The following is an 11,449-nucleotide window of genomic DNA, read 5'->3' as shown; positions in this document are numbered from 1 at the left end:
AAGAGAAAAATACTGTTCGTTGGCTGATAAATCATGGCTTATAAGCCAAATACGACCAAACGAACAGACTGATTATTGAACACAAGGTTGTTCTAATTCATATATACTAAGTATGGGTGTTATCGTTGAGCGTGAGTTGTACTAATATATACTAAGTACGAGTGTTAAGTCGGTATCACATATAAAACACAGGTGGCATGAGGGCATCTGTGAAGTAAAAATAATAATAAAAGAAGAAGATATTTTTGTTTTTAATAAGATATAGATATAGATCAATAAAATTGAAACTGTTGAATCCTCCTGTGTCGATTGTAAACAAAACAAGCACGAAGGTCAAAGTGAAAGACTGCCTCAGATAAGCCCGGGTTTAGTTTGTGAAAAGTTGGAAATTTAGCTACTGTAGCACTTTCGTTTTTATTTAGCAATTAGTGTTTAATCATGGACTAATTAGGATCAAAACGTTCGTCTCGTAATTTCCAACCAAACTATGCAATTAGTTTTTTTTCATCTATATTTAATGCTCCATGCATGTATCGCAAGATTCAATGTGATGGGTACTGTAGCACTTTTTGAAAAAAAAATTCGTGAACTAAACCAGGGCTAAGCTTGGCACCACCATCCGAAATTTCGTATGCAGGCATTCCACCTGACCGTGTCCGACAGAGGCCCGGTCTTTGCATCGGCACAGCACGTAAACAACACACGACCGCGTGGCTGTCATTAAAGCCGGCTGCAGCGGTTTTATCGTGAAAGAAAAATACTGTAGCTAATAAGCTGGCTGATAAGTTCAGACGAATAAGTCATATTCCCTTCGCTGAAAAGTTATAGGTGAAAAATACTCTTAGCTGATTTCTTAGGAGAGAAACACCTTTCGTACCGCTCACGACAAACGAACAGGGCCCATATACGCTGTCCATTAATTCGTCGTCCCCGCTCGATGGATTGCGCCGTGGTTGACTGACCAGACCTGTCGTGGCCACCGGCTAGCTAGCTTTAGCAGGTGGTAGCCGCCATGCGCGCCTGCCTCCTCCTCCTCGTCGTCTCTGTCGTCGCGCTGTCGCTGCTCCGACCGGCGCGATGCCAGCCACCGGGCGTCATCGACCACGCGCCGCCGCCGATCGCGCAGGCGATCGAGGGCGCGCCGCCGCTGCCGGTCGTGCAGCCGCAGGACCTCGAGAAGGAGCTCCAGCCCGTCAGCGACAAGCTCACCGCCGAGCTGCAGAGGAAGTACGGCTTCTGCATGGCTGACGCGTACGTTTCCTAGTTCCCGTTTCCTTCCTAGTTCCATGCCATGTACCAGCCGGAACCGACGAAGCTGGCCTCTCGGTTCGTGCACATCTACAGCTTCCAGCCAGCAACACAGAGCAAGGTCGCCAAGCTCGTTTTGAAGAACAAGCCTCTTCCCAATGGCATCTCAGTATTCAGCATCCCCCTGCACTGCGACGGATTGGTTCTGATCCCCAGCGTCACAGGGCACATATTCGTGTGCAACCCGGCCACCAAGGAGTTTGTCGAGTTGCCGCCGGGCACCCGGAATGTGTCGTTGAACCAAAGGGTCGCCTTTGGCTTCGATCTCCATTTGGTTAGCACAAGACGGACAAAACATAATAACATGGTCGCTATGTTGTCGTTTCAATCTGCCCATACCAAGGATTCTTCGTGTTTTTGCTTGTGCTTCATCTGATCAAGACATGGTATTCCTCTCCGTGGATGCCCGACACCTTTTCAAGTGCAACCTCCATGATGGATCTCTTGAAACTGTTATGACCCGATCTACTGCGTAATGCGTAGGAGTGGGAGGTGCTCGGACGAGGCTTGAAGGCCCGACGGCGCCGTGCTCGGCGCCGGTGTTTAGAGTTCGTGGACGGAGGGTGAGAGCGCTAGGGCGCCAGGAGGCTAGAGAGATAACTCTAATCTCTGGCTGATCTCATTTGCTCACAATCGTTCAATACATAAGGACTCCAATTCAAAAGCTACCAAGTACTAACAAACTGCATGCTAAAGTTTAGGATCTCAAACAAACTCCTAATGACTCGACTGACTGACTGAACCACCATGGTGACCGCGCTCTGTGCGTTCGCGCACGCGCATCGCGGCTTTCCTCATTTCGCCGGCTCCCTGGCTCACGCTTTAGCCACGTGCACGCTTCCTCCTCTGATACTTGTTGCCCACCATAACATCTCTCCCTCCCTGGAGAAACAGCTCGTCCTCGAGCTGGAACGTTGGATGAGCGTCGCGGAACGCTTCAAGTGGCTCCCAGGTGGCCTCCGACTCCGGCATGTTCGCCCAGTGAATGAGCACGTGCCAAACGTCGCGACGCAGGCTGGCACGCAGAACGCGCGCTGGCTGCGAAAGTAGACGGCCATGTCGTAGTGGAGGTAGTGCCGGTGTCGACGACGGCGGGGTGCCCCTGAACGGCTTGAGCACACCAACATGGACGACGTCGTGGATCCGGGCACCATCTGGCAGCTGCAGACGGTACGCCACGGCTCCGACGCGCTCCAGCACCTGGAAAGGCCCGGCGTAACGCGGGCCAAGCTTGTCGCGGCTGCCCGTCGCCAGAGTTTGGGCAGGTCGGTGTAGCATGCGCAGCCAGACCCAGTCTCCGGGCGCGAACTCCAAGCGACGATGAGTGGCATCATAGTGACGTCGAGCGTACTCCTGCGCCTGCAAGAGTCGAGCGCGGACCTCATCCAGGAACGCATCCCGGTCCGCCAGCATGGTGTCGATGGTGTCGGTGCGCGCCGCACCCTGCTGATAGGGCACGATCGCCGGCGGTGGCCGACCATACACCACCTGGAAAGCGGTAGTGCGCAGCGCGGAGTGGTACGCCGTGTTGTAACAATACTCAGCCACGCGCGGGGACGATCACCTGTCATGCAATGGAGATACATAGCAATGGTTTTGTTAACGGCCTCTGATTGCCCATCAGTTTGGGGGTGGAACGCCGAGCTCGTGCGAAGCTAGACCCCTGCCAATCGGAAGAGGTCGCGCCAGACATGTCCAGTGAAGACCGGATCGCGGTCCGACACGATGGACTCCGGGAATCCATGGAGGCAAACAATTTCGGCGAAGAAAGCTCTAGCAACTGACGCTGCTGTGTATGGGTGTCCCAATGGGATGAAATGGGCATACTTCGAGAGGCGATCAACCACGGTTAGAATAACACTTTTGCCGTGTACCTTAGGAAGTGCTTCGACGAAGTCCATCGATATGTCCGCCCAAACTCATGATGGAACCGGCAGCGGCTGGAGCAAGGCAGCGGGGTGTAGAGCTTCCGTTTTGTTGCACTGGCATGTCGTGCACGCGCGGACGAAGTCACGCACAATGTGGCGGTCATGCTCGACGTAGAAATCAGCTCGGAGTCTCTGAAGTGTCTTCTGTACTCCTTCATGCGCCACTGTGTGTGCAAGGCGCAGTACCTCTGTCAACAGGGGCGATGTCTCCGGTATCATGACGCGACCATTGTGGGTGATCAGGCCGTCAGTCACCACCCAGGGCTCGCCACGTGCACCGGAGGCAACGTCCTTCCGTAGCTGCTCAAGTTCAGGCAGGTTCACGAGCTGTCGTCGAACTTCATCATAAAAGCTGAATGATGGTGCAGTAACCGCTGACAGCTGCAGCTCTTCGGTGTCGCGCTAGGACAAGGCGTCCGTGACTACGTTCAGGCGACTGGGCCGGAACTCGACACTAAAATCGAACCCGAAGAGTTTGCTAACCCATTGGTGCTATGGAATCGTCGATAGACGCTGATCGAGGATGAACTTGAGTGCGTTGTGATCTGTACGGACGACAAACGAACGACCCCAAAGGTAAGGGCGCCAATGTCGGACTGCTTGCACCAATCCGATTAATTCCCTTTCATATGCTGCCAGCTTCATGTGCCGTGGTGCAAAAGGCTTGCTGAAGAAAGCCAATGGGCTGGCACCTTGGTGTAAGACAGCGCCGAGCCCTGTCCCGGACACATCACAATCCACGACAAAAGCCTGTTCAAAATCCGGCAAATGCAGTACTGGCGCTTCTGATAGAGCTTGCTTTAGGGCGTTGAAAGTGGCAGTAGCTGACTCTGTCCAGTGGAAGCTTTCCTTCTTTAGAAGCTGGGTTATTGGAGCTGCAACAGTGCCGAAACTCTGAATAAAGCGCCGGTAGTAACCGGCCAATCCGAGGAACCCGCACAGACCCCGCACTGACCGTGGCTGCGGCCATGACTGAATGGCCTGAATCTTGTCCTTGTCAACTGCAACTCCTTGTGCTCAAATTGCATGGCCCAGATAGGAGACGGTAGAGGTGGCAAATGAACACTTCGACTGTTTGACATGGAGTTGATGCTCCCTGAGGGTGGCCAGAACTGCTCGCAGGAGCCAGAGGTGCTCAGACCAAGAATTACTGTAAACCAATATATCATCAAAGAAGACTAGCACTCCCCGGCGTAAAAATGGGCGCAATACCATATTCATAAGAGCTTGAAATGTCGATGGCGCATTAGATAATCCGAAGGGCATGACCAAGAATTCAAAATGCCCGTGGTGAGTGCGAAATGCTGTCTTGTGTACATCATCCGGATGGACTCGCACCTGGTGATACCCGGACTTAAGATCCAGCTTCATGAAGAACTGAGCACCGTGCAATTCATCAAGGAGTTCTTCGACAACTGGAATAGGGAATTTGTCTTTCACTGTATAGGAATTCAGGGCTCTATAATCGACACAAAAGCGCCAGGTTGCATCTTGTTTCTTCACCAGCAAAACCGGAGCTGAGAATGGTGATGTACTTGGTCGAATGATGCCCTGAGCCATCATTGTGGTACATTGTGCCTCGAGCTCATCTTTCTGCAATTATGGATATCAATAAGGTCTTACTGCCACAGGCTCCGTGTTGGGCTTCAGGTGAATGCGATGGTCACAGGGTCTGGCCGGAGGAAGTCCCGTAGGAGCTGCAAAGACATCCTGAAAAGAATCCAACAGCCGATCAAGGAGGGCCGGCTCGTCCTTGCGGATAGAATGAAGATGACCAGTGGGTGCAATGTCAGTTCTCGTCAATCCAATGCCCTTCCAAAAGACTCGGCAACCACCGCGCCAAAACACCATGCACAGATCATCAAAATCCCACAATATCGGCCCCAAGGTACGGAGGAAAGCTATGCCGAGCACCATGTCATGGCAATCAACAGGGATCGTGTAGCAGTCAAGGTTGAAGTCCTCATGTCCAACTTCCTGTTGTGTAATACGCAGGCCAACATCACATGCCAAACCACGGCAAGCCACCCGATCACTGTTGGCGACCGTGATGTGGGCGCCCTTGCTGCTATGGAAGACCAAGCCGGCTCTCTGTGCCGCGCTGCTACTGATGAAGTTGTGTGTGGAGCCCGAGTCTATCAGGGCCGTGAACTCGTGAGCTCCGACGGTGACCTTGAGCTGCATTGTTTCCTCAGTGCGGATGCCGGTGATGGCGTGAAGGGAAATCAACGGATGGTCATCATCTAGGATCGACTACTCAATGGCTGGCTCCGCTTCCTCATTGACATCATCACTGACTTCCAAGTAGAGCAGCCTTGCACATCGATGACCCCTGACGTATTGTTCGTCACAATTGTAACAAAGGCCCATGCGACGGCGCTCTGTCATTTCTGCTGGCGTCAAGCGGCGAAACGACCGTGGCGGCGCCGGTGGCGCTGGCAAAGACAGTGGGGCAGTTGCCGAAGGCAGAGCCGCTGGCGCCGTGACAGCAGGTGGCGCTGCGTACTGTCTTCCTTGTGGGCGATGCGATCGCATTGTTGCAGGCAGCACCACTAGGACGTTACGGCGTTCATACGCACGCGCCAGCATCATCGCGCATTGGAGATCCACCGACATCTGCAGCTTGACGTCTGTCTGGATCGGATCTGGCAGGCCCCCATGTAAAGCTGCACCTGTTGGACTGGGGCCAACACACCGGCGTGCGCCAAACGGGCGAGGAAGGACTCGGTGTAGTCATCAATTGAACCATGAAATGGAAGCCGAGCCAAATCTGACAAGTGGTTGGTGCCAAGGGGGGCCCGAAACGCTGTTGGCACATGGCACGGAAGCGTTCCTAGGAGACGGCGGCGACACCACCTTCATCGTGCTCAAACATGTAGTACCAGTGCTGTGCTGCCCCCGTCATGTGGAATGAAGCCAACCACACCTTGTCGGCCTTGCGCGTTCGCTGGGTGCGGAAGAAATGATCACACTTGTTGAGCCAATCCAGAGGGTCTGCCTTGCTGTCGAACGTGGGGAACGTGAGCTTATGAAACCTGGGCACCACACCACCGTCCTCTGGATCCCTGGCAACCGGGTAGACTGGCGTGTTGAATGGGGCCGGGAGTGGCGATGGCGACGGCAGGAAGGAGATCTGTGTGATGGGTACAGGGCGGCTTGCCATAGTTGGGTGAACAATGGCCGACCCGGATGACGGTGCAGAAGGCAAGCCCCCGTAGCCCGGCATCTTGAACGGCAGCGACTGCGGGTGCACCGACGAGCCTGCACGCCCATCGCCACCGGCCATCCTCGTGGCCAGTTGACCCATCTGCCTCTGCAGCCCGTAGATGGCGTTGGTCAGGGTGTCCAGAACGCCCGCAGAGACGACCGCCTGGGAGGGACCAACGGACAATGGAGCAGTGGATTGCGGTATGGTGGCAGCGTTGGTGGTGGGTGGTGGGCGGTGGTTTGAGGGATGGCGGCGGAGGAGGTGACAGGGATGGGTGCGGAAGCTCCAGACATCGGCCCAGACCTGGCTGATACCAGATTGTTATGACTCGATCTACTGCGTAATGCATAGGAGTGGGAGGTGCTCGGACAAGGCTTGAAGGCCCGACGGCGAGCTGGTGGCGCCGTGCTAGGCGCCGGTGTTTAGAGTTCGTGGACGGAGGGTGAGAGCGCAAGGGCGCCAGGAGGCTAGAGAGATAACTCTAATCTCTGGCTGATCTCATTTGCTCACAATCGTTCAATACATAAGGACTCCAATTCAAAAGCTACCGAGTACTAACAAACTGCATGCTAAAGTTGGATCTGAAACAAACTCCTAATGACTCGACTGACTGACTGAACCACCATGGTGACCGCGCTCTGCGTTCGCGCACGCGCATCGTGGCTTTCCTCGTTTCGCCAGCTCCCTGGCTCACTCTTTAGCCACGTGCACGCTTCCTCCTCTGATACATTGCCCACCATAACAGAAACAGTAGTCAGTATGCCATATGGCTTGTCGTATGACCACGGGGAAGGGGTAAATTTCGTCCTTGGTTCACTCCCTTTTTCGCATTACATGGTGCCATATGTGGAATCTTTGCTGCGTATTGGACCATGCTAGCCAGCTGACTGTATGTTATCAATACCAATAAAAGAAAGGGTATGTTTGAATGCGTCTAGTATGTTATGTACAGATGTGGGTGTGTTCTAAGCTGTTTGTAACAAAATTACTATCCACTTTTTCTGACAAACAATATAACTATTATTAATTCATATGTGCTCTCTCTCTCTCTCTCTCTCAATGTTAACACGAGCAACGCTGTAGCACCTGATTTGCTGGATGTGTTGTCTGATGCGGAATCAGTAGTCCAAGTGGATGCCACTTTTGGAGAAAATCATGGAGTATATCATTCATTGTATGAAAAAATGTACTGTGTATATTTCAAAGACATAATTAGTCTGTACCATGTTATATATTCATGCTTTCTTATGCAGAGATCATCCTTCGCTCCGGGTTGTGGCTACGTGACTTTGAGTGTAGGGTCTACAACACCACAAAAATCATGGAGTGTACCTTTCTTAGTAAGAAACTACTGTTGTTGCTGTGTTACAAAAATTGCATGATCTCTACAAGCAGTCATTCATGTTTACGCAATAATCTTGTTTCCATGCAGGTATCATCCTACACTGCAGAATGCGATGAGTCCTTAAAGCCAGCAGTTGGCATGACATTTGAGGATATTGAATCAGCCAGAGAGTTCTACAAAGCTCACAAAACACGTAATTTTAGGAAGTGATTGAGACTAATGATTGGGGGAGAAATTATGCCTCAGTATTACGTATCCTTTTCTTTATAATCTCACGAAGTATGATAATTGCCCAACAAGAACTAGCTCGGATGGTGCCTTTGTATAACTTTCTCCTTCTGAATGTTACTTAGCTAATATGCTTGATACTCTGATTCTGCTTTTGCTCCTAGCACTGTTATTGCTATTTTCTTAGACCTTATAATTCCATGTCACTTGCTAAGAAGCTTGCATATGATTCGATAAGCCAAGCTGGATAAGTAATATTCAGTGATCGCATAGATATGTAAAATGCTTGAGTTCATCGAGAAGAACAACGATACTCATAATTATGTTTAATCCAGTTCATAGTTATGCAGATACAAAAACAATATATACACACACATCATATAATCAGATATTACAAACATGACATAATTCACTTTATGTGCAGCCTGAATTTACTTATATAATCTAATTCGTTCATTTATCTAATTGATAAATATAACGCTCAATGCAATGCCAGTGCTTGTTTTATCTAATTGCATATATCCATCGTCTTATATAATCATTAGAGATCTTTTTTTCCTCTCTCTTTTCTTTTCTCACTGGTAACTACTTTCAACTGGTATGCACTGGAGGAAATCACGTTCTCAATTTTGAAGTGGTTTTGACTCCATCATCTGAAATTTTTCTGTTCAATTCAATATTTACCAAAACCATGTCGTCATCAGCATACTTGCCAAGTTGCCATAAATGAAACACCTGATTCTCTGTTAGTTTCAATATTCTAATTTACATAGAATTTATTTTATCTTATTGATGGCACGCTACTACTTTTGATTGCCATTGGATGAATGCCATTTAACGATTCACATTTAACCATGTCGTCATCACAGTCGTCGTCGCTGCGGTGATAGCACTGTTCTTGCTTCATCTCATAATAGAGAGCCTAATGCCTTGCCTCAATGTTGTCCCATATATAGGTTGTTGTGGCCACTGAGTTAATTAGTTTTGGACCAAACCAACGGGATGATGGGGCTTGATTTGCCGATTTGGACCAACAACATTATCTTCTTCTAGTAGTAGGGTGCGATTGTGACTTCTCCCGACACCTTGGTTGTCGCACGAAGTGGTTTGATGCACCGAGTCTTTTGAAAGCTCTAGTTTGATTTTGGTAACTGGGTAACAATTAGTGGACTAACCAGTGCTTAAGTGTTGTATAAGCTAGGTTATGTCCATACTCAAGTGTTGAGCTAGAAACCTACCAAGGAGGAGATGGTGAGATGGCCATAAAGATGATCAGGTGCTCAACATTGGAGAGAAGAGAAGTGAAAGGAGATGGAAGCAAGCCCGAACGCAAATACAATAAGCTAAGAGTTTCTATTTTGCTCGTGAAGTGCAATAGAGTGCTAGATTGAGTTTATGATAGATAGCCAACATCTTTCAGCAAGTCCTTCTGCCACAGTTTGATGAGACTGTGACTACTTAGCCACGGCCAAGACTGTTTGGATGCCTTGAAGTCCCATCTGTTATCGTCTTATGTTGTTGTCTGTCCATTTTTGTTTTGTTAGCCAACTGTGGAGTAGTATTTTATTCTAGGGTTTGCCCATCTAAATCTAATGTTTGTTAGGAGTGAATAGAGTGTTTTGGGACGAAGGAAGCAATGGACATAGCGCTGCTATGTGATTGTTTCTAGTTGCTGTGGTAGTGTGGTAGACAAACTTGAATGGACTTCGGTAATTTTGTTGCTTTCAGTAATGAAATTTGGGCTCGCAATTATTGATGGGCAAATCTGTGGCTGACTTTTTTTTTTCTGTCATTTTATAATAGAAGAAATAATACAACATATATTTGGTACTGACAACGGCACGTGGGGCATTTCATCCCGGTAACATTTTCAAATTTCAATTTTCCCTAAAAAAGACAACTGTGTTTGACATGTGGGACCAATTTGGAAGTGTACGGTCCTTATTCTTCTTCTTCTTACTTAAGCATGTAGCTGCTTAACGTTGCACCCATAAACCTTACATATATAGGTGCCTTCACACAGTTCACACAACACAAGAAATAACAGTGAATGACTGAAATTTGCTGATCGTCCCTTGTTATTAGTTCGCTACTCTGCAGTTCTTGCGGATCTCCCCGTCGGAGCCCGTGAGCGGGATGTTCCCCATCTTGATCATGGACCAGACGAAATCGCAGAAGAAGTGCTCGCTGTCGTTGCTGTAGGTCTCCACCAAATCCTTTGTGGTGGCGACGCCTTCAGGGCTGGAGAAGAGGCCCTGGTCGGAGGACAGGAGGCCCTTCTCCGTCAGGAGGTTCTTGTAATAGTTGTTGTCGAACACGTAGGGGGAGGTGACGTCGAGCGCCGAGGTCTGGTTGCCGTCGCCGCCTGCGCAGAGGCTCTGGAGGCTATCGGCGAGGCTGGACTCCAGCGTCGGGTCGACTGAATCCGTGGTCGAGAAGTTGGACAGCCGTTTGCTGAACAGCACGCACCGGGCTCGCCCGATGGTGTGGGCTCCTGTTCATTTTCAAGTTCGGATCATGTGAGTTGTGCAGAATCAGATCACAATGAAGGAGCTTCATCTCTGCCTCCCCCCCAAAAAAGATGCATTTCTGGGCAACTCAACGAGACTGTTACCTGATAAGACCACGACATCGGTCGTGTTCAGGCCGACAGCGCCGAACTTCTGAATAATTGAATCGATGGATTCGAACGGCGAAGGCAAACCGTTGTCAGCTCCAGACTGATTGGCCACGAGCCCGTCCTTTCTCCCCAGAAGAACATTATAGTAGGGCCCTCCACTCTGAACAACAGCCGTCGCACGCAGTGTTAGCCTTTTGTCTGAAACAACTGAATATTCCGACAGACTGGACTGTAATACTAAGGGATAGAATAGAAGAATGAGCTTACAAAGAGTACTCCATAGCTGGCTGCAAGGGCTACAATGTCAGCGCATGACACCACCTCGGGGCAGACGCTCTCGAGATCAGCTTTTATCGCGTCGATGACCTCGTACCCTCTCACCGAGTTCAGGTTGGGTTTTGCAAACTTCTCGCCATCAGTGCCATCCAAAAGGATTGAAGCGTCACACCCCTGCATGCATGCACACACCATTTCAGTCACTTCGTCAAAAAAATAGTACTAGAAAAGAACATTACTAGAGATTGAGAGATTTATGACAGTTACATTGACAAAGCAATCATGGAAATGTAGCCTGAGGAGGGAGGCACCCATCCTCATCTCAGCTCTCATGGCAGCGAACACATGATGCTGCACAATATAGTACAGCTGAGGGCAAGTGTTGTGGTAGAAATTTGGTGCTAGCTGACACCTCATACCCCGGCTACCGAGGCACAGCGCAAGAACCGAACATACAAGCACCCAACGGCAGTAAGAGTTCTCCATTTCTTTCTTACTCAGTTATTGCTTGTCTTGTGTCTTGTCTCCACACTATA

General features: G+C 49.8%; 1 protein-coding gene across 1 annotated transcript; it reads right to left on the bottom strand.

Annotated features, from left to right (window-relative positions):
- Positions 1-9,940: 9,940 nt before the first annotated feature.
- Positions 9,941-11,414, bottom strand: LOC136539021 (peroxidase N-like). Its single transcript, XM_066530946.1, has 4 exons — positions 11,181-11,414; positions 10,905-11,087; positions 10,632-10,797; positions 9,941-10,511 (listed from the first exon to the last, which is right to left on the bottom strand). Exons 1-4 carry the CDS (start codon positions 11,397-11,399, stop codon positions 10,099-10,101), a joined length of 981 nt encoding a protein of 326 aa, XP_066387043.1. The 5' UTR covers positions 11,400-11,414; the 3' UTR covers positions 9,941-10,098.
- Between the last annotated feature and the right edge of the window lie 35 nt (positions 11,415-11,449).

Source organism: Miscanthus floridulus, chromosome 2 (assembly GCF_019320115.1).
Source record: "Miscanthus floridulus cultivar M001 chromosome 2, ASM1932011v1, whole genome shotgun sequence".
Taxonomy (NCBI): domain Eukaryota; kingdom Viridiplantae; phylum Streptophyta; class Magnoliopsida; order Poales; family Poaceae; genus Miscanthus; species Miscanthus floridulus.
Note: the sequence above shows the minus strand (reverse complement) of the source record. Positions and strands in the feature narration are given on the sequence as shown.

Excerpts from the sequence above, each read along its gene's own strand:
- LOC136539021 (XM_066530946.1), bottom strand. The coding sequence starts at position 11,399 with ATGGAGAACTCTTACTGCCGTTGGGTGCTTGTATGTTCGGTTCTTGCG. Across the intron at positions 10,798-10,904 it reads CCAGCTATGGAGTACTCTTT|AGTGGAGGGCCCTACTATAA; the intron begins GTAAGCTCATTC and ends GCTGTTGTTCAG. Across the intron at positions 10,512-10,631 it reads CGATGTCGTGGTCTTATCAG|GAGCCCACACCATCGGGCGA; the intron begins GTAACAGTCTCG and ends GAAAATGAACAG.